The sequence below is a fragment of the Lissotriton helveticus genome, chromosome 5_1 (assembly GCF_964261635.1).
Source record: "Lissotriton helveticus chromosome 5_1, aLisHel1.1, whole genome shotgun sequence".
Classification (NCBI taxonomy): domain Eukaryota; kingdom Metazoa; phylum Chordata; class Amphibia; order Caudata; family Salamandridae; genus Lissotriton; species Lissotriton helveticus.
The window spans coordinates 377,886,442-377,909,167 of NC_136065.1; the positions used below are offsets into that span (position 1 = coordinate 377,886,442).

Genomic DNA, 22,726 nt, shown 5'->3' on the forward strand with positions numbered 1-22,726 from the left:
GCATATTCTATTAGCGTCATAGCATTTCTGCCGAGGGCTATGTTGGTTGTAATATAGGGCTTGCTATAGACCCTAGTCTATGGCTCAACTATAATTCATTTTCGGGGACCTTAAAAAAACGGTGTAGTCCTGAGATGTGTGCTTTAAGGCTATATTAGAATGTTGGAATGTTGGGAGCTCCACTGAAGACAATGGAGTTCTCCCTGCTTTCACGGGCCGGTAAAGGCCCGCAGAGCAACATTCCAATGTCTTACAAAGGCCTCTCGGAGCTCAAGGGGATTTAAATCCCCTAGAGCTTCGAGAGGCCCTTGTTTTATTTGTTAGCACATTCTGCCCTCTAGTGTCAGAATGTTCTAATAGCCTTATAGCCCTTCGTAGCAGGGCTGTACCGGTTATTAAAGTCCCACTACCTTGTTAAAGTCCCTCGCCTTCGTCTCGAGCCTTAACGCGGTAGCGGGCCTTTAATAGCCGGTAATGCCCGCTACGGCGGGCTATAAGGCTATATTAGAACATTTGAATGTTGGGAGCTCCACTGAAAACAATAGAGTAGCTCCGGGCTTATAATGGTGGGTATAAACTCGGAGCTCCAGCATTCCAATGTTTCTTTGTTCACAGCTGTGGCCGTGAACAATCCCTGAAGCCTTTGTTTTATTTGTTAGATCATTCTGCCCTCTAGTGGCAAAATGTTCTAATAGCTTTATAACCCTGCGTAGTTGGGCTATATCGGTCCCGCTCCCTTGTTAAAGGCCCTTGTCTTCGGCTTGGGCCTTTAACACTGGAGCGGGCCTTTAATTGCCTGTATAGCCCGCTACGGCGGGCTATACGGCTATACTAGATACCATTAGTCCTGACTTATCTAACATCATCATTTCATTAAAATGCAGAATGGTCCTCGCTAACTGGAAAAAACGCCTTGGTCATTCCTCTTTTTAAAAAAAACACCCAGAGAACCTTCCATCTACAGTAATATTCAACCTATCTCACATCTTCTTTTTTCTGCTAAATTAATTGAAGTCCAGGTCATGAAACAACCATTACATTTCATAGAAAACAATAATCCAGCTCAGATTTGCCTTTTAAAGAGAACCGAAACCGCTTTTCTCGCCGACACAGGCAACCTAATTCTTTCTCTGGACAACAAAGGAAAATCACTTCTGATCCACTTTGAACTCATCGCTGCTTTTGACATGGTCTCACATCAAATACACATAAGCGTATATCTCAATTGGCATCCACAATTCAGCCTTAGAATGGTTTAACTCCTATATCAGCACACAGTCTCATTTTATTCTTTATTCCAATGAGTGATATGTGGCTCAGCTTGGATTCACCCTCTCTTCAATTTATTCATACTCCCGCTAACCCTATTAATCAATACTTTGGGTTCTCATTCCTGGCATACACAGATGATACCAAGATGGCCATCATCTTTAACACCTTGCTGAGACCCAAACCAAATTCTGGAACTGTATGTGCAGCATCTATCTGGCTTAACCCTAATTCTCCAAAATTGACCCGGGTTCAGATGGAAGTCCCCCCTAATTATCCCAACATCTGGAGCTCTGTGTGGTGGCCTCATGAGCTGGGAACAACACCTACCCCTACTACCTCTGTTCTAAAACATGGGGTTCTTTTTGACTCCACTCTCTCGTTTAAGAATCATATAAATAGAATAACATTAGCTTTCTACTTAATTGTCAAAATATTCAGGAAGGTTTTCCCTTTGTTCTGACTGATCTACATTACCAAGCTGACCTATTACTTATGCTATCTTCGTTGGACTACTTCAACTCTGTTTTGCTTAATGCTACAAATTGCATCTTGAAGTGTCTTAATTAGAATAGCATTCTGTATCTTGTCATCTCTTCCACCTCCCAACAAGATGTTATGTTTCTGACCATCTGGTTATCGTACTTTGCTTTCCCAACTGCAATCTTCAAAGCTCTCGCTGTTTGCCACTGTAGATCCATCTTAAATACAGAAGAAGCAAATCATGTTTACGCCCAATTAAGTGTTGCAATCCAGTGAAACTTTTCTGCTCCAGTGTTTCAACATTTTCCAAGTACGCATGAAAGGTAGGTTATTTTCATATCTGGCTACAAAACCCTGAAATGCACTGTCTCTGCATCCTATTTGTGATCATGTAGTTTTCAGTACCAGTCCGATTTGCTACTCAATGATTCTTTAACTGGAAAGTCTGTCTTTAGTCGGTATTGTTTCCACTGATGCCTCTTCGCCAGGATACATTTTCGGGTAAGAACAATCTTAAGAAATAATCAACTTAAATCAAAAATGTAAAAAAATGTTTTTTAAAAATAGCCCAATTTTTACTTCTTTCTATTGGCTGCTTGTAAGAGAATGCATTTATCTTAAGATTCTTGTGATCATTCTCTGGGCAATCCACCAAGCATCCCATGATGTCAAGATTTGCTTTTTATAGGCCAGGCTGTACTTGGTGATCTACCAATCAATTGTTGCCCATAACATTTAGTGATAGGGCAGCAGAGGACTGGAATACATAACCTTCTAATGGATCTAAATTCTCCTCATCACCACCAGATCTTTCACTGGAAACTAAAGTCCTGCTTTTAAATTGTTAATCGTGACCTGCCAGATCCTGTTTGTTTTGTCATTTTTCCACAATCTATATGCCTATAGAGTAGTATTGTTGTATCTTTAGCTCCAAGAAACTAGGGTGAATGTTATACTCTACACAAAAAAAATCATAAAACAATATAACATAACATGGCCTTCTCCAATCACAAGGGACCAACCTGGCCCTTGTATTAAGTCGCTATCACTCAAGCCCAGTTTATTTGGTAAAGCACTTTCCCTGTCAGCCGAAGTCAGGGCGCTTGACAAAATGCTTGACAAAAAGCTTGACTTCAAGCAGACTGAAGGGCTTGCCAACTTTATTGTCCAATTCACCCTGTCCAGATCAGTAATGCCGGTAATGCTGCAGCAACAATATGATCACATATGATGCCTCCAGTCTACAGTTCATGTGCTACATCTATTCTGGGCATGTAACAACACAGAACACAAGGGCTGCAGAAAATCACTGCCAGGCTTCTTCTTTTAAAAAATGGACTGTCCTTGCCGTAAGTAGCGCCACTCAAGCACTATTTCATCCATTTTACCTATAAATGCAATTATGGAATAATCAAGATCAAAACCACTGTATGGACGAGGATTTAGTCCCATGTCATCAACTCTGTCATGGTAGTAGCCCACAGGCTGCCTCTTACATCAAGGGGTGCACAGTGTAGGTCCAGGAGGACCCAATTACTGCCAGATTTGTAAGATAATCATCAACTATGTAAATTATTTTCAATCAGATTAGCTGCGTGCAAATATATCCTACGTGCTTTGTCTGAAAATTTGGGATGGATCTGGTCTAAGATCATGTTTCATTTTACATCTGCTCAGGTGACTAGTCTGGGATTCGCGTCATGTCATAGAGATCAAATGTACCTGCAAATGGCACTTAGAGAAACCCTAGGACGTAACGCTTTGCTCTTCAAAACTGTGAGCAAGATTCACAAAGAAAAGTTGTTTATTTACACCCGTGCCCATCTTGAATTGCAATTTTGTTAATGGGCTTTTCATACTGAAGGCATCTGTGCTCGTGCAATCAAAGCCCAACAGCATAGCCCACTGTGCACAATGTGTCAACAAACCCACTTGGGCTACTCCTCAATCATTCGGTCAACCTGAGATCTCTAGAAGGCAACTTTGGCTAGATTAGGCTGTCTTTTGGTTGCCTCTCCTGGAGAAGAATTATAAATACTTTGATATTTGAACATAACCCTGCAGTAACAAGGTTAACTACTAAGAGTGCATGAGTCACTTTGCGGAGTCACTTGTACCTGTTGACCCATCCGACCCAATGCATGTACAAGGACATTTGCAGTTGACAGTGTGAATGATGGCCAGAAAGCCTGGCCAGCTATTGTGTCTGAGATTCAGAGGTGGTTGTTTACAGGGTGCCAATCATCTCCACTAGTTCCGTGTCACTTACCTTTGCTGCTTCCTGTGGTGGATCATCTGGAGCTTCAGGCTCCGGTGAAGGTTCTTGGTCTTCGGCATGAACTGTGGTGGGCGGGCACTCGGTCTGAGTGGTGTTGCTGGTTGTGGAATAATCCTTATGAGCAGCAGTGAAAAATTCTGAAAGAAAAGAAGAGAAATATTCTAAGCTGGAGAAAAATCAGGATGTCAAGATCTCGCCTTGTTTCCTTCTGCCAGGTGACATTATTCTATGAGTATCTATTGTATCCTATGTTTGCTTCAGTAGCCGTGCGCTGTACCGAATGGAGTGACGAATTTCAGTTTCCATCTTCCACTCCAGTGTTGCTGAGCACATTTCATCGATTTCTTTACATCCATTTTAAGGGCTCATTTAGTCTGGAGCAAGCTCTTGCTGGTATTTTTCCGCTTTATATTGGTTACCTATTGGGGAAAGGATCACTTAACTCAATGTAGGCACAAATGATATGCGTGCTGATAGTAATGGTACTTGAACTACACAGAACAAAAATGCCCCCCTCGCCATGGGAGGTGGCTCTCATTGCGACGGGGCATTATCATTTTTATTTTCATAAAGAAAATCCCACTGCAGAATTTTGTTTTTGAAAAGAAACCAGTTTAGCGCAAGGGTCTGTCATGTTGACGGAGTCCTGCACCAAACTTAAACAGCATTTTCAACAACCGTCGTGAAGGTGGCTCTGGCCAATGCTTAAGAAATTACCGCTGGCTTGGTAGTCATTTCTAAATTCGGCGGGTGGCATCTCTGCCAGGGAGACGGAGCAAATTACTCTGTCGTCCTGGCAGAGAAACGGGCCACCCACTGAGATATAAATCGGCTCTCAAATTTGTTTGGTGTAGGACTGATTGTGGTCGAATGCAAAGAAGGACATTTGCAGATCACTGGCGTAACGAAACTCGAGGGGGCCTCCCCGCAAGGTACGTGGAGGGGCTCCCTCCGGGCTCAAACAGGAGCTCTGCATCCTGAGTGCTGTGCTGAGGGGGGCCCTGGAGCTTGGGGCACCCCGCACCGCGGGGGCTGCGTGGACCTGTGTTACGCCCCTGTTGCAGACATGTACCTAGAGAAGAGAGTGGCTTGGGCAAGGCTTTTGAACTCTGGGATCAGATGGAGAATTTGGCGTTCCAGAAGAAAGCCCTTAATATGTCATTAGCCATTCCTAACTAAATCACACCGAGCCACCCAGTTCCAAACAACGCTCAACTACAGCAAAGCCCTACTGGCCACCCTACAAAATAAATTCCTCAACTAATCGCAAAATACCTCGAGACAGCATATCCATCACCCAAAGAAATAGGACAGTCCGCACCAACTCAGTGCTTGTTCAAATGCATCAGATCTGAGCCAGGCTTGACCTATCACCAGGCTCTTCATGAAGCCTACAATGCTCACTACCACTCCACAACCATACATTAAAGAAAATATCTCTTCGCTAATTCAACATTAAAGCGCACGCCGAATCCCAAACTTTGCCAGGTGCTTGACCAGCCACCGACAACCTAAGCACCTCTAGTCCAACGCACAGCACGTGGCAGCTCAGTGGGACTTTCACCCAATATAACATATCATTACATAACAGGAATCATAACATATAACAACAAATACGTTAAAAAGGTCCCTATTTACATGGTTTGTAACATTACATTGGCTAATAGTAACACCTCTTAGTCACAGCTCCTAGAAACTACAGCGATGAGGTTTATTATTGTTATAACTTCTTTTTTTTTTTCCTTTTTTTTTTTTTAATTTTATTTGGAGTCAAAATACATCACAAAAGATTTTAAAAGTACATGCTTTGATCATTCAGGACACAGGCTTAATAATTGATTCTCATGTTCATTAAATACAAAAGATAAATACTCAATCCGAACATACATTAGATAAATAATTAAGACTTCTAAAATGGAAAAGCTCGTATAAAACCATCGGAATATAAAAGGGGGGGGAGACAGAGTGCATAATTATATTTCCAGTATTAATAAACATCATAATATGCAGAGTGACAATTCATACATCTTTTACATGAGTCTCCCTCCATTTGGTTACCGGGGCCCAGAACCTTCTTCCGAAGTCCCGTACTTCCCCCCTCTTATACTCATATAGGCAGATCTCAATATTGTGTATGCCAAGGAACCTGGATAACCACATTTGAAAAGATGGTGCAACTGTATCCTTCCACCCCGCCGAAATCAGGATCCTAAGGATGGCAACAGAAATAAACACCAATGCTTCTTCTTCCTTGCCCAAATTTAGATTCGAATCTGTGCCCAAGATCATCAGGGTAGGGGATAGATCGATCTTATGACCTAGCAGCCCCTCCCATAATTTTTCAATCTCTTTCTTCACTGGAGTCAAGAGAGTGCAAGAGAAGAACATATGTAGAAGGTCTGCTTGTCCCCCCCCCACATCTTGGGCAATTATCATCTACTCTGGCCCCCCATGTGTGTAATTTTGCCTGGGGTATAGTATAAGTTAAACACCGTTTTATAGTGTTGAGCTCTTAGGTTTGTGGCTCTAAATATTCTTTTATTCAATGCTATAGCCAGGTCAACATCTACGTTCGGGTTCCCTAATTTATTGGACCATGCAACCTCTGTTTTATCAACATCATCCTGGATCTCTGCACGAAGGATGTTATATATAGGTTTGATTTTATTGCATCCTTTGGACAATGCATCCAAGAGGGGACTATTTTCTGGGGGAGGCGGCTTTGGTTTAATGGACTTCAGGGAACGGTCAACCTGGGTATAGGCAAACCAGTGATTATCTGGAATACCATACCTCCTTTGTAATGCCTCAAAATTTATAATCCCTTCTGCATCCATTATGTCTCGTAGTGCATTAATGCCCAGTTCCCTCCAGATTTTCAAGGCCCTTCCAATCCCAAGCCTTGAAAAGAGGCTGAATCTATTGATATGAATATGAGCATTAATTTTGGGGATATTACACAGTTTTCTACTAGCCTTCCATACCCTCCAAGCACTATCAATAATCTTGTATCTTGCTTTTTTGTAGAATCTTCCATCTACTTCACATAACATGATACCCGTAGCCTTTCTTCCCAGTAGTAATTCATAAATAGAGGGGAGTTGATATGCTTCCGGTCTAACATTGTCAATATTGACATCTGATTGAAAAAGTGTCTTCATTTGTATTAAAAGACAGGTCCAGTGGTATAGCCTTAAGTTGGGGAAATCCAAGCCCCCCCTTTCCCGCGGGAGAGATAAAAGACTTGTTGATCTTCTTACCTTGCCATATTACCAAATAAATTTGATAAAGACAGATTCCAGTTTTGACATTATTTTTTCCTCAATAAATAGTGGTATGGCCCTAAAAAGATATAAAAGCTTCGGGAACATCGACATCTTGACTGCATTTATCCTGCCAATCAGAAAGAGGTGCAGTCCATCCCATCTTTTTAGGTCAGACTCTATTGATTTTATAAGTGGTAAATAATTACCTTCCACTATTTTCTCTACAGCGGCGTTAATTGTGACCCCCAGATATACTGCTGCATCCACATATCTGGAATCTGCCTTTAACACATTCCCTGTGCAAATTATCTGGGTCTTTGCTTCGTTTAATAAATAACCTGAGTTGGAACCAAATTGTTTTGTCAGATCGACCAAAGTTGACACTGCTTGTTGAGGATCATCAGTAAATACGGCCAAATCATCAGCATAGGCTAATATTTTATTTTCAAACCCATTTATTATCACCGGTTTTAACCTAGGGCATCCCAGAATTGCCTGTATAAGTGGGTCAATATATAGGGAGAAAAGGATTGGGGAGCATGGGCATCCTTGCCGGGTTCCTCTTTTAATGTTGAAGGTATCAGATTTCTCGCCCATGACCGTAACTCTTGCCACAGGATTAAGATACATAGCTTTAAGAGCTCCGATAATTTTTTGCCCAAAACCTCTCCCTGTCAGGATATTCCACAGATAGCTCCAAACCACGCGGTCGAAAGCTTTTTCCTCGTCGAGCAGGATCATGGCGACTCCCCCCCCCCCCCCGTGGCAGCATGGGCGTCGAATATAGCTATTGCTCTGCTTGTATGATCAGTGGTGCCTCGTCCGGGGACAAACCCGTGCTGCCACGGAGAGACCAGACGCCAATGACCCTGCCCATTCCAGAGGCCCATACTTTGGAATAAAGCTTAGTATCGGCGTTAATTAGGGCCTATATGACCCCGGATTCTCGCTGGGTTTCCCTTTTTTGTGAAAGATAATAATGTTTGTCTCTTTCCAAGATTCCGGGGTTTCTCCCTTGTACACTATCCCGTTAAAAAGGTCCACTAATAGGGTTATGATTTCGGATTCGATACATTTGTATACCTCCAGGGGGAGGCCATCCGGACCGGCAGCCTTCCCTGGAGCTAGCTCCTGAAGGGCAGTTTTAACTTCCACTTCGGTAATGTCTCTGTCCAATTCCTCTTGAAGAGAGGGATCAAGACAGGGACCAGAGTCTTCTAAGTTCGTATATCGCCCCCCGATCATTGTTTCTTCATCATATAACTTTTTATAAAAGTCTCTAAAGACACGGAGGATATCAGTTGTTTCTGTGTATTCTCTGCCCCTTTCTTCTATCTTCTTAATGGTGTTTTTGGACCGTTCCTGCCGAAGTCGCAGGGCCAAGGCTCTACCGTCGTGTTCTCCAGTTTCATATCGATTGGTTCTTGTAGCCTGGTATTCGCCCATCGCTTTCTGAGTGGAGATTTTCTGGAGATCTGCCTTAATTGCCATAAGTGCTTTATGACTGCTACTACCGTCTCCCCCTGATGCAATGACTTTCACATGTTCTTCCTCGATATTCATGAGTCTATCTAGTAATTTGTCTTCGGCTTTTCTGTCATCGTTTCTTAATTTAGTCGAATAGCTGATAGTTTCCCCCCTCAGCTTTAAAGCAATCCCACACTATGTTCCTGGTGGCGCTATATCTATTGGCCGAGAAAAAGTCATCTGCCCAGCTCTTAATATGGGCAATAAATCTGGCATCCTCCAGTAATCTCCTCTCAAAAGACCATGGGGGTCTATTTGCTCTACGGTAGCTCCTTTGATAGGTTATTACTAGGGGGTTGTGGTCAGATAGCATTCTTGGTAGTTTAATAATAGTTACTTAATTAATCTCTGGTGTAGAGATAAAAAAATAGTCCAGTTTAGAGTGCTTCTGAGCAGGATTTGAGAAATATGTAAAACCAGAGTTATTAGGCTCCTTGATGCCCCAGATGTCCAATAGGTCTATTGATTCTTTCAAGGATTTGATTGCCCTGTAAACTCGTGGTTTTCGACCAATATATTTTACATTATTCTCCCAGCTAGCAGAAATATTTAGATCTCCACATATTATTAAAGGCACCGCCCAACCTGCAAGTTCAATCTCCAAAAAATCAAAGATTTCTGGGTCGTCGCCATTCGAGCCATAAATTACACAGATGGTAAATCCTAGCTCCAGCTCGGCGATCACCCATCTGCCATAGCTATCAGCTTTTACCTTCTTGACCCCACCCAAGGTTTTCTTTATCAGAATAGCCACTCCTCTAACCGTTGAGGTTTGCCGTGAGCACGCAACCAAATCAAATCCATTTATTGACAAGAGGTTTCGTTTTGCCCAGGGGAGGTGCGTTTCTTGGAGGCATAACACATCAATTTTATTGAATTTGACAAAATGGGTCATCCTTTGTCTTTTCCTCCAGTCGTTTAGCCCTCCGACATTCAATGTACATATTTTAATGTCTGACATCTCTTTTTCTAATTTGACCTTTCTTCATCTTCTGTCTCTTAGATTTGGTATTATCTTTCGATTGATTTAAATGGTTCCTATGTCCTAATATGATCTTGACCATAACAATGCATCCTGAACTCCATTTTATGTCTTTTTTCATTTTTCCACCCCCCCGAGCCCACCCACCCCACCCAACCTCCTCTTCCCCCCACCACCCCCCTCCCTGTCCCCCCAACACACCCTCCCACACTGTGAGGCGCACAACACTTGTTTGTGCATGTGATGATCATGCAGTTGCGATTGAGGATACCAATATACCATTAATTGGTTACAGTAAAGTTTACACCCGGAAAAAAGAACAACTACCATAACTATGAGAAAACCGACTTAAACACCGCCTAAACCAAGCTTGCCACACATGAGGACTTTACACATTACATATTTTTTTTTTTTTTCCCCTCCTATTCTGAACATTTACTATTTGTCAAGACTGTCCAAATATTCTTTGGCCTTAATCCCAGATGAGAAATATAATGTTCTCCCTTCATTAATAACCTTAAGCTGGGCTGGATTTATTAGGTAGGCTTGAAGTTTCTTATCCTGAAAGGGCTTTATTAGCCCTCTTAACCGCCAGCGTCTTTCCACCGTCACATGGCAGAAATCCGGGCGGACAAAGAAAGAAACACCATCGCAGTTTTTCTTTGCATCCGGTCTTGCCTTTTCCGAAATTGCCTGTCGGAGCACAAAGTTCCCTAGAAAGATCAGCACTGCCCTAGGTTTGTCTCCTTCTTTAGTATTTCTTCTTATTTTGAAGGGGGTACGGTGGACTCTCTGTATCTCTTTAGTCCAATCCCATCCGGGCAATTCAGGGAAAGCCTGTTGGAAAAGTTTCACCATATATGCTCGGATGTCTGACCCTTCGCTTCCCTCAGGGATTCCAAGGACTCTAAGGTTATTCCTTCGGAGCCGATTCTCCATCTCCTCCAGCTTCCATTGTATGTCTGCGACTTGAGAGCATTAGGCCTCGACTTTAACCGTAGCAGCTGCCATATCAGTCTCTGTTGCGACCACCCTCTCCTCTAGGTTTGACACTCTGTCCCCCGTGGTGGCGCAGACCTTGGAGAGCTTTCTCACTACCCCCTGCATTTTCCTCATGGCAGCCTGTGATTTTCGGCTCTCTTGACGTGTCTCCTTGCGATATGCTAAGATCTCCTGATGAATTGTCTCAAGTAGTGACATTTGAGCTTGTTCCAGATGGGGGCTTCCTAGTAGCGGCTGTGCGGAGGAGTGATCCCAGGTGAGCTCCTGGTGCTTCTGGTGTTCCATCTCTTGACCCCAGTCAGCTTTTTTTTTTCCTCATGGCTGTGGTCGGGATATTATCCTCCAAATCAGTGTCTGTCTCCAAACAGGAGCTACGTTCCTCCTCATCTTCAGACCATTCGCCTCCGTCAGAGACTGAAAAGAATGCCTCACTGGGGTCATTTTCTTTGTCTCCCCCACCTCCCCCTATAGCGCCATTTGATATAGTTGAACGGCCGGTGCAGTACAGCGATGAGGACGCGGACTGAAACTCACCCGGGACCAAGCAACATGCACGGGGAATCTACACGCCTGAACGTCTGAAGCAGTATACTATATTAAATGAAAAAACGCGGCTGATTAAAACTCGCGGAAAACATTTACCGGCTTTCGGAGGCCCGGGTGGGATGCTGACTCTCACCTGTGCCGTGGTGGCGAAGCTGTTACTGAGGGCGGTTCGGGTGACTCTGAGGTCTCTCGCTGCTACCTTCGCCTTCCGTGCTGCAGAGAGGCGGAGTCAGCTGCGAAGTCAGCTGCGGAGCCAAGCGCGGAGTCGGCTGTTGCGGGGATCCCTGACACAGAGCAGCAGAAACGGCTGGAGAAGTGCCGACCTATACCAGCGGCCGGAGCAGAATCGAACGCGACTGAGGGGCTGCGGCAGCGGGAGCAGGAGCAAAGAGAGCGGAGTAGCGCTCAGTGATTACAACCGGGCCTGTCAAGCAGTGAAACACCTTAGGCAGAGTACATTGTTTGAAATGGCGCCCAAAGTTAATCAGGGGTCCAAATTTACGCAGAGATAGAAAATGCTAAAGGAGGAAGCTGGTAATGCGGGTAATGCAACTCCTGACAACTCTTGCGGCAATGAAACCTCCACCGTACCCGATGCGCAACAAAAAAAACGACAACAAGGGGCCCCCAAGACCCGGTTGGCGACTGCATCAGTGTTGGACATTCTGGTAAAAGCGGGTAAGGAGAAGGGGGGTAAAGATATTGGTGAATGTAAAACACCTGAGATTACAAATGAATTGAGCCAGCCATGTTCCCCCATGATCCAAACACCAACACCAACACCAGGAACAATAACTGAGACTGAGACTACTGAGATAAACGAAGCTGAGATTGTGTCTATGGCAGTGACTATGGCAGAGGGCTTAAATCCAGCCCCTATATTAAGCAAAAACGGTGTTGCTATAACTGTGGCACAGGAGCTGGATGCAGACACCCAACACACTAGTGAAGTCACCACTAACGCAGATGGAGAATTAACTGTCCCCTTAATCCCCCCAACTACTAAAGTTATTATTGTTATTACTATCATATAAATAATATTAATTAATCAATCATATTAGTACAATGTTTGTACATAATAGTAAACATTATTATAAGATATTATTATTATATAAATAGCATTATTTAATCAATAATATTAGTAATTTTGTTTGCTAATAGTAATAACAATTATAGTAAAACTAATAATAATAATAAGGATAATGATAGTGATGATGATCATATTAATTAAAATAATGATTATCATTATTATTATGATTGTTATTTTTATTGTTATCATTATTATGCTAATACTAGAAATACTATTATTATTATTATTACTATTAACTTCACATATTACAAACCATGACATACAACATGACAAAGTTAAACTTCATACAGTGTTACACAACAGTACATTAAAGCATGCTGGTGAGAAGGTATTGTGCCAGTTTTGCCCATAAGACTAAAATGGGCGCAATGCCTTCCTCAATCAGTCGGTGGACCTCCAGCTGTGGATGGGTGTATTGATGTGTTGGCGCCCTTAAGGCATAATTCTGATTTGGAGGGGAGGTGTGTGGCCTTTGAGACCTCGATGGTGGTCTGAAAAGACTTTACCCAGATTTTCCCAGGTGAAATGGTGCTTTCTAACAACTCCAGGGCAGAAGATGTTTGGGCCTGGGATGTGTGTGGTACTATTGCCCATCTCCACCAAGGGGTAATATTGAGTCGAGCGTGAGGATGTTAACTGTGCCCTCCCCTCCGTCTCATTTGGTGTAACAAAAATGGCCATTACACTCTCCCATTTATAAATGTTCACCAGCTACCACAGTATTTTACTAAAGTGCTACATTTTGACAACTGAGCTATGTGATCTATAAAACTGGGAGAAGAGAAGGGTCTTCTGAGGATAGATATAGATGGAGGAGCAGACAATGTAATGAGTGATAAAAGAGAGAGATATGATATAAGCTGTCAGTTTTTCTAACAAATGCATTTCTGTGGCTGTGCATTCTTTAGGCGTGCCTAGAGGCCCCTTTACCATCTTGATCGCATCAGTTAATCCAAATAAATTGTAGATAAAAAAACTACATTCAAAGCATGCTTTGTGGTCGTCCCCAATGCCTCTTGAACCATTGGTCTGTTCAGTTGTAGTCACGTTTTGCTGGCGCTTCCACAGCACAGAGCATAGAGAATGGGTCTGCCCACTTTAACCATAGGCTCTCTTGCATTGTGAGTGACCGCATTTTGCATGCTCGCGTGCATATCTGCCTAAAAAGAAGTACACTTCAATGTCAGGCTGATGCATTAATACTTTACTGTGCCAATACTTTTTAATCCCAATTCTTTATCCTTGTTTTCATTTTTCGAGTCATTCTTATGTGCTTAAACTACGTTTACAGGTTACAGAAATTCATAGCCAGCATGACATGTTTGTGCCAATAAGAATGATATTTTCCTGTGACATACATTAAAACTAGCAAGGATTTCTGTACCTATTGAATGAATCCCTATCTGGTAGGAATCAGCCAAACTGGTATATTAAAATTACGTGCAATGGTTATTTTTTTTCATTCAAAATTTCTATTGCAAGGCTATAGCTGGAACATTTAGGTGGTGGCAATGTTTCTGCTTTTTATTACTTTTGTCACATATGCTTGCAATTAAAAAAAAATTGTAATCTAGCCATCGAAATAGCCTGCTGAGGCCAGACATACTGGCTTTTATTTTATTTTCTACTCAAGGGGCAGTGCAAGGATTTTAGATTAAGGTTTCTGGAGCTGGTGTTATAGAGGCTTATTGTGTACATATATACAATATTTCAATACAGTGAAACTAGCCAAAAGGCAGCAAAGTAGAGTAGACATTCAAAGACAAGCTAGAGTCAACAAGTAATTGGAGAGGTTGATGGGTTGTGGGTGGTTAATGCTTTGTAGTATTCTTCAAAGAGGCGAGTATTCAACTCTTTCCTAAATTGGAGCAGCCTTTGGGCCCTTTGGGATATTGGGTTTTTGTTCCAGTTTCTGGATGCATACATGGAAAAGGCCTGTTGTCTTGATTTTTTCTTTTTTACACTTTTTAGCTGCACTCTGATGGTACCCTGGCCGGGGTGTGCCGAGAACAAACAGAAAGGGTGAGTTTGTCTGCAAGGCAAGCGGGGTGCTGGACAGGATGGCTTTGTAAATTATGCAGAAAAGAACAATTGATGGACAGAATACAGAACAATGTCATACATTCACCCCAGTACAGAGATCTGGGCTGAAATCCATCATTCCTTTGCTCCCCTGCCATTCCAGTTTGAACCCAGCCATATGCAAATTAGTCTCTACACCACTGGATTTAACCCAGCCGGGCTGATGAAGGGTGATGCCCTGAAACTGGTCCTAGGATGCTTGTTTCCGGTCCAGGGAGTACCTGGCTTGGCAGTTCGGGCTGGATTGTTCCCACAAGGAACAGGGTCGAGATTTATTTGCATATGGCTTAGTCCAAACTGGGGTGGTGTGGTGAGCAAATGAATGATGGATTTAACCCAGATTCTTGTGACTGAGGGGGAATGTTTGCATTGTCAAGCATTCCGTCCATCAATTTTTTCTTTGCATTTGTAAATGATGCGTCTGTTGCATCACTTTTGTGTCGCAGCGGCGGCGTAAACAATGCACCACTATGCAACATGTTTACAATGTGACGCATCTAGTGAGATGCGTCACGTTGAAAAGCCCTGTGCTACATTATACCTGCATCAGGCGTTCCGTTGCAAAGAAACCCCATAAAAGTGACATAGTGAAATCTACAAGAGTTCACTGAGTCACTTTTACTTCACCGCTGCGTCAAAAACTTACGCCTGCTGTAACATCAACACTAAAAACTGTAGCCACTCAGAGAGCAATATGGGTAGAAAACAACAACAACAACCACTACCTTCCACCTATGGAGCATACTGACCCCCAGGAACAAACAAGTAAACATGCACCAGAACAAACACAATAGGTAGAAGAGGGCTTGAACATCAAGGTTAATACTTGGGCTGGGTGGAATGTTCCGTTCCGCCCGTGGCATTTGCAGTATTTTGGCCACTTCACTTTACTCTCTAATGCTGAGTTCTGGTCAAATTCCGCCAATTGCAGCTTTGTGGAATTTTGTCCCATAAGCCTCCAGAATATACACGTTAGCGAGCGAGATTTGGCATCCTTCAGTGAAATTTTCTAACGCGGGAGCTCGCAAGCGGTCATGGTCAGAGGGCCGGCGTTTGAGTAGATTTGCTGCTGCTTGAGTAGATTTTCTACTTGAGTGTCAGTAAAATCAATTTGAATGGCCATGCGCTCTTGCACAATGCATGGTGTTGTTCAGCGCTGCTTGCACTTCCGGCACTCGGTTATACTGTGAGCACGGTGAGTTGCACATTATCCGCATATTGGAGTTTTTCTGTAATTCCGTGGAGTGAAACGCCACGAGTCCTGCCCACTCCTGGTGAATACCCAGGATGAGGCGCTACCAAAAACGGTGACTCTTTTTCAGCTGAATGTAATTTAAAAAAAACATGAGGAAACTGAAATGGGTCGGTCAGTTGCAACAGAAAACAAAGAATTGCTGTAGGATGGCCATCAATTCGCAAACGGGCAAATTCTGAGAATCTGTCCATTTGCAAACGGGAAAAAGGCTTAATACATAAGGCTCTTAATACCTTGTATGAACACAGAAATTACTATAAAGCAAAACTGTGCAGAAGAGGACAAACATTGAGACATCAACTAGCCTCACTCACACTCATCAATGGCCTAAGAGCATTCAGAGGACGATTCCTATCTGATTCTCGGAGAGAGTGCCATAATCCTTAAATTCTTTCATTGAGTAAAGCTGTCTTCCTGACTGCACCTTTGCAAGCTGAAAACCATGCGCTCTTGCACAATGCATGGTGTTGTTCAGCGCTGCTTGCACTTCCGGCACTCGGTTATACTGTGAGCACGGTGAGTTGCACATTATCCGCATATTGGAGTTTTTCTGTAATTCCGTGGAGTGAAACGCCACGAGTCCTGCCCACTCCTGGTGAATACCCAGGATGAGGCGCTACCAAAAACGGTGACTCTTTTTCAGCTGAATGTAATTTTAAAAAAACATGAGGAAACTGAAATGGGTCGGTCATTGCAACAGAAAACAAAGAATTGCTGTAGGATGGCCATCCAATTCGCAAACGGGCAAATTCTGAGAATCTGTCCATTTGCAAACGGGAAAAAGGCTTAATACATAAGGCTCTTAATACCTTGTATGAACACAGAAATTACTATAAAGCAAAACTGTGCAGAAGAGGACAAACATTGAGACATCAACTAGCCTCACTCACACTCATCAATGGCCTAAGAGCATTCAGAGGACGATTCCTATCTGATTCTCGGAGAGAGTGCCATAATCCTTAAATTCTTTCATTGAGTAAAGCTGTCTTCCTGACTGCACCTTTGCAAGCTGAAAACAATAACAATATAATTGTGTTGACAAATCAGAAGAGAATACAATGGGATGAGGTGGAATTAAGCACTTTTCTACCTTGGATGGATGACTTTGTAAACTCCATCCTGAAATCAGAACATATTAAAAAGTTAGAGCCACAACAATTGGTTTTGCTGCACAACTGTGTGCACAACTTTTGAGATTGCTTCTAATGAAACCAGTGCCTTCTAAGATCACATGTCCTTCTACTGGTCTGATAAAGATTGTAAACTAGCAAAGATAGCACTGCTGCTAGGCATTAAGAATAACATTTGCATTAAATTCGCTGAAAAGAAAAAAGTGGGGTTGCAAGTGACTAGTTTCAGCCTTAGTTTGTAGGTCGGATAAAAAATTAAACAATATAATGTGTGCAAATGGCATTAGTGAAATCATTGTTATAGAAATGTATCAAATAAAAACTATATTTGTCTTAGGGATGCAAATTATTAGCGCTAGGAAGGAAGATGATCCAGATTTAACATGTGAAACCTCTACCTGGAGACCTAAATTAATCACCTCCTAACACAGTGTGCTGTAATAATCTTGTGCCTTCTAAGGTAGAAAGCTGAGCACATTATTTCTCCCACTAATGAGGTGTATAGGCTACAGGCCCTGAACACTGCTCTGAACGGAACAAAGATCAGGGAATTTTCTGATGTTTCAGAGCTAGCTGTTGTGAAATAGCCTTTCTCAGACATCCATTAAATTTACCTTCCTGCACAGCAACAGTGATGTTTCTAACTACTCACAGGCAAGGTGCTAAATGTGATTTTTTTTCTATAAATTGGTTTACATGGTATTTGAATTGTAATTTTAGCTGCTACCTACTTTATTAGGAGTAAAGAGTAAAGCGCCCCTGCATCACAAGTTATGTGGAAAAAAGTTAAAACTTCGGGATAGATTTATCAAACACATTCATTGGTGAAAAATCTGTGAAAGTGCTGCAAGCCGATGCAAATAGTTGATTTGGCATTTATCTTTCAGCTATTCCAGCACAAAACGTGTTTTGCATTGTAAGTTTGCCTGAAAGTGACTGCTTTGTCTCATTTTATGTGGAGGAGGCATCCCATTGATGATGTAGGTGGAATGTAGCGTGTCTCAAAAAAGTATAATAAAAATTAAATCCTTAAGATGTCCCTGCACTCACCTGCAAGAGAGCTAAGAAGCCCTCTTACCTTAGGACTCACGGTTTGTTTGTAAGTGCATCGAAATGCATGTAGATAAGCACAAGAATCCCACTGAGGATCTCCATGTGCCAGACCTTACAAAGCTCCCATGAACCATGATGTTTTGGTTCTGAAAAGTATGAAGCTATAGAATAGATTTGATTATCTCTCTCTCTTCTAGCGCCGGGACACCCCCGTTGGGGGTAGCTGTGCGCTTTATAAGCTTCAAAAATAAATAAATAAATATATTTTATCCTACTCTCCCAATCTTCTTACTTTGACTCCATTCTACTTGAGGGAGTGTCTCAGTGGTGGTTGGACTAATGCAGACCACATCTTATGCATGTCTACCATGTGCCTTGTGATGTGCACGCAAGTTCTTACTCAGCTGAGTGGAGTCTTGAAAACTTTGCTGCCGCTGGTCAATCAGTATTGTTACCTTATGACTTGATGTCACCCAGGACACCGTGCTTCAGCCCTGGGCTTTCCTTTTACAATCAATCAATTAAGAATCTTTATTCGGTGATTAAAAAACACCATAAAAGCACACATATATATACATAGATAAAAAGTCATTAAACATTAATCAAGATCCTTATACAAAGTTAATACAAGTAGAAAAACCAACGTGCAGGTCCATAAATTTAGAATAGAAAATCCAAAATCTTTCAATCCTAACCCCTAGTCATCCTTAATCGGACCGCAACCTTAATAAAATTCATAATACAACACAAGGTTAGGGGATCGGAGGCTTTTTGCAAGAAGACTAATGCATCCCTGGCATGTTCCTGTTGGGCTTTTTTTAAAATATTTACAAGAAATCTACGCCTGGGCATAGAAAAATAGGGACATAGCAAAACAAGATGGAGGGAATCCTGCGGAGACCTGTTGTCGCAGCCGCAGGGTCCCTTCTGCTCAATTGACGTGGTGAAACCTGCTGGTGAGGCCAACATAAAAGGAAGTAAATTCAGTCTAAAACGGCACATAAGAAATCTATCCTGTGCATTATGCACGAGGTACAGATAAGGCTCCATACCCTCCATGCTCTTCACCAGATTATGAGCCCTCACAGTCTTTTTAACTCCTTCAGCCTCAGCTCTGCATTGGATTTTCCGCTCTAGGAAAATTTCCCCTACTTGTTTCTTGTGCTGGGCTGAAATTGTTATAGGGTTCGTGAAGAGGTTTCCAAAACCTAAATCCTCAAGGGTGTTTTTCACATATTTAAGCCAGGGGATGCGCATACAGTTAGTCCTATCTAAGCAGTCCAATAGAATTTCTCTGCTTAGATGCGCATCTGGATTAACCCATATTTTTTGCCAGGCCACAATTGGCCTAAGTTTTAACAGGTCATCCAAGTATGGCCTCCCTAGCTCCCTATGAGCTATGATTCCAGCGGTGCTGGGTGGCGCCCTCAGGATAGATTTCAGATATTTGTTTTCTTCCTGTTGGATTCTAGTGGTGTTCACAAAGCCCCATACTTCTGCCCCATAGATTACTTTGGAGCATGATACGGAGCAATACAAGTTCATCACCTGTTCCAGGCTCCATCTACCTAGCCTCCTGCCGTATCCTGCTATTGCCCCATTAGAGGCAATCATTTTACTACGACGTTCCGCCACCAAGGAGTTAAACTGCAGAGCGCCATCAAAGGTTACTCCAAGATAAGTGAACGTTTTGACCTCCTCTAAAATATGGGTGCCTATTGTATAAGTAAATTTAGAGGAAGGTTTTTTGCCGGCCAGGAGCACATAAGATTTACCCAGGTTGACAGATAGATCCAGGGTGCTCATGAACTTAACAAACCCATCTATCAGGATTTGTAAGCTTCGCGGTGTGCGAGCAAGCAAGACCGCGTCATCCGCATAAAGCAGAACAGGGATATGCCGCAGCCCGACCCTAGGGGAATCTGCCTTTAAACCCAAAAGAAACTGCTCCAAGTTGTTAATATAAAGGGAAAACAGAAAAGGGGCAAGAATGCAACCTTGTCTGACTCCGCTCTTACATGGAAAAGAGTCAGACAATCCTCCCTCCCTATTAAATCGAACCTTGGCCGTGGTGTCGCTGTGCAATTCCCTTAATATGGTAATTAAACCACTCTCAATCCCCATGCTTGACATCATGTCCCACAGCTTTCCTCTATTGACGTGGTCAAATGCTGCTGTCAAATCCATGAATCCCATATAAATAGGTTCATCGCTGGCCAGAGTATATTTGGCAGTCAGCATATAAAGGTTCAGGCATTGGTCACTAGTGGACCTCCCTGTCCTGAACCCGTATTGAGTGTCCGAGAAGGTGTTATTCTCTTCGGTCCACTCGGACAGTCTATTAAGGATTGCCCTACCCAAAAGTTTGGCCGATACGTCAATCAGGGAAATCGGCCGATAGCACTTGGGGTCGTCCCTGTTGCCCTTTTTGAAAATTGGCACAATAATCGCTTTTGACCAAGATGGTGGCAGGCCACAAGAGATAGCAGTATTTATGACCCTGGTCATCAGAGGAGCCCATAATTCCTTTTACAATCATAAAATACTGAAAAAACCTGGGAGTCTAATAGGAACAGAAATTTGTCCTAGCAAGTGATAAAACCAATGCCCGTTGGGTGCAGAGGAAAAATCCTTACAAACATTAGCAAGAAGTGCATGTACCAACGCACATAGCCACTAGCAACTGTAGTTGTATCCCAGTGTCCAGAGATGGATTCCCATCAAAGTCTTGTAAATGATCAATACTATCATTTGGTCATCCAAAGGTAGGGATGGGAGGTCTCTAGATCATTGAGACAGGATCCATACCCTCCATAAGAGACAGGGTTGTACCCCCCGAGTTGCTCGTAGACCATATGTTTGATCATTAAGTGGGAACTAGTGCAGTGCAAAAAGAAATAAGTGAGAATAAAACTGAATAGAGAAAGACAGCGAGGTAAACTTTAATGGCTCTCTTCCAGATTAAAACCAAGAACAACGCAATCATAGTAGTACAAACAAATAGCTGCTGAGGGGCCGACATGTTTCTGCCAAACGGGAAAAACTCCTAAGGCTTTCTTCAGGGCCTCTGGTCTAAATAAATCTTGCAACTGCAACTGGGGGTATTTCGAGGAACGATGCAGAAGGAAATTAAATAAATAATTACTTTCCCCTCTGCATCGTCCCTCGAAACCCCCCCCACGTGGCCCCACCGCTGTTACCTGCACAGACCGCGGCTGGGGACCATGAACACCACTAGTGGACTTATTATGGATACAGGATCCAGAAGTAAAAAAAATGACTGGTATTGCTTCTCTGAATCCAGTCATTTGTTTCGGGAATGGGGACATATTTTTCCACATCCTGGGGACACCTGCTCAGTGCAGGTGGTAAATGTTGGCTGGGGAGGGGGCACAGCAGGACACGGCGGTGGGGATTTGGAGGCCCTGGTGTTTGGACAATTTTCAGAGTGGGGGTCCTGCTATGAATATTAGATCACTGAAGTCATAGGGATTGTGAAACATTCAAGAGTGACATAAAGAACTAGTGTAGCAAATGTACTCAGCAGGAGAGTGGTGTGGGTGTAGTACATAGCTGGTGGTGCATTTTGGAGAACAATGTTGTGAATTTATTACTAAAGCATGATGTGGTAACACACTATAATTTACACTATCATTTACAGACAGCGCAGTTTTACTCATAAAATTATATAGCCCAAAATGAAAATGTTTGGAAATTAGATTTCAGTGAACATTTCATTTGACCATCACCAAGTGCATTGATTTTGTTTTGATCCTATTGAAATCATGGTTTCCATCAAACCTCAGAATTACATTTTAAAAAGTGCTTCATTTGTGCTTTCCTAACTGCATATATATTCTGAAATAGTTGTACAGTTCATTTAAAGGTATATTAATGTTGGTTTTTGTAAATAAAAAAATGACCCCCTACAGTCATTCCTTTCACACTTCCTGTACACCAGCAAATTTGTCACATACTTCACTTTACAAAAATGTAGTTATGCAGCACAATATCCTTACTGCAACAACATTAACTATTGCATGGCTAAACACTTATAAGGTCACAAAGGCGAGACCTATTGGCTATGCCAATGCTAGTTTGGCTGTTTGTGGGCCTGTTTTAAGGTCTTCTGTATCTGTGTATACTGTTGGTTTCTGCGATATTATCACAACCATTGCCTGCATCAAGCACAAATTCATGCAATCTTCCATACCTTGCAAAACACATATACAGCGTATTTTTATAAGTTCAAAACTGTCCCGATTTGATGACCTGAGTCAATTTTTTAGCCATCTAATTCACCCATGGGTCACCTTTATTTTAGTGCTCAGGCCTATTTCCTATCCCAATCCGACCTTCCATATACATTGATATGGCAAGAAAGCACCTGTTGCAAAAACAATGTGGCCTACAGCAGGGAAACAGTACAATACTTGACCTATGTACACTGGGTCAGCACCACCAAAGAGGGATAAACATGAGTAAGCACCTCGCACAAATGCACAAAAACGGCCCAACTCCTAACGCTGGGGCACCCGCCCTGCCGCTGAGACAAAAACTCTAATTGGCAGCTTAGCGCTTGTATATAATTCACGGGACGGCAGCACAGCATCTGTTATTGAAACACAGGGACACCAGAATAGAGGGTCGAACATTAAAAGCCAGAGGAAAAATAGCTTAATGCTAGTCTAAGTAAATGCAATGTTTTGAAATGGCATGTCTGCTTTAACAGCTACCCCCGTTAGGCAACATACAATGCTAAC

General features: G+C 42.6%; 1 protein-coding gene across 1 annotated transcript in view; it reads right to left on the reverse strand.

Moving 5' to 3' along the window:
• Positions 1–22,726, reverse strand: part of FAM131C (family with sequence similarity 131 member C) — a 396,305-nt gene that overhangs the window by 283,009 nt on the left and 90,570 nt on the right. The window contains exon 2 of the mRNA XM_078642544.1: positions 4,022–4,167. Within this exon, the coding sequence (XP_078498670.1) occupies positions 4,022–4,167 (146 nt within the window). The remainder of the gene's footprint in view (positions 1–4,021; positions 4,168–22,726) is intronic.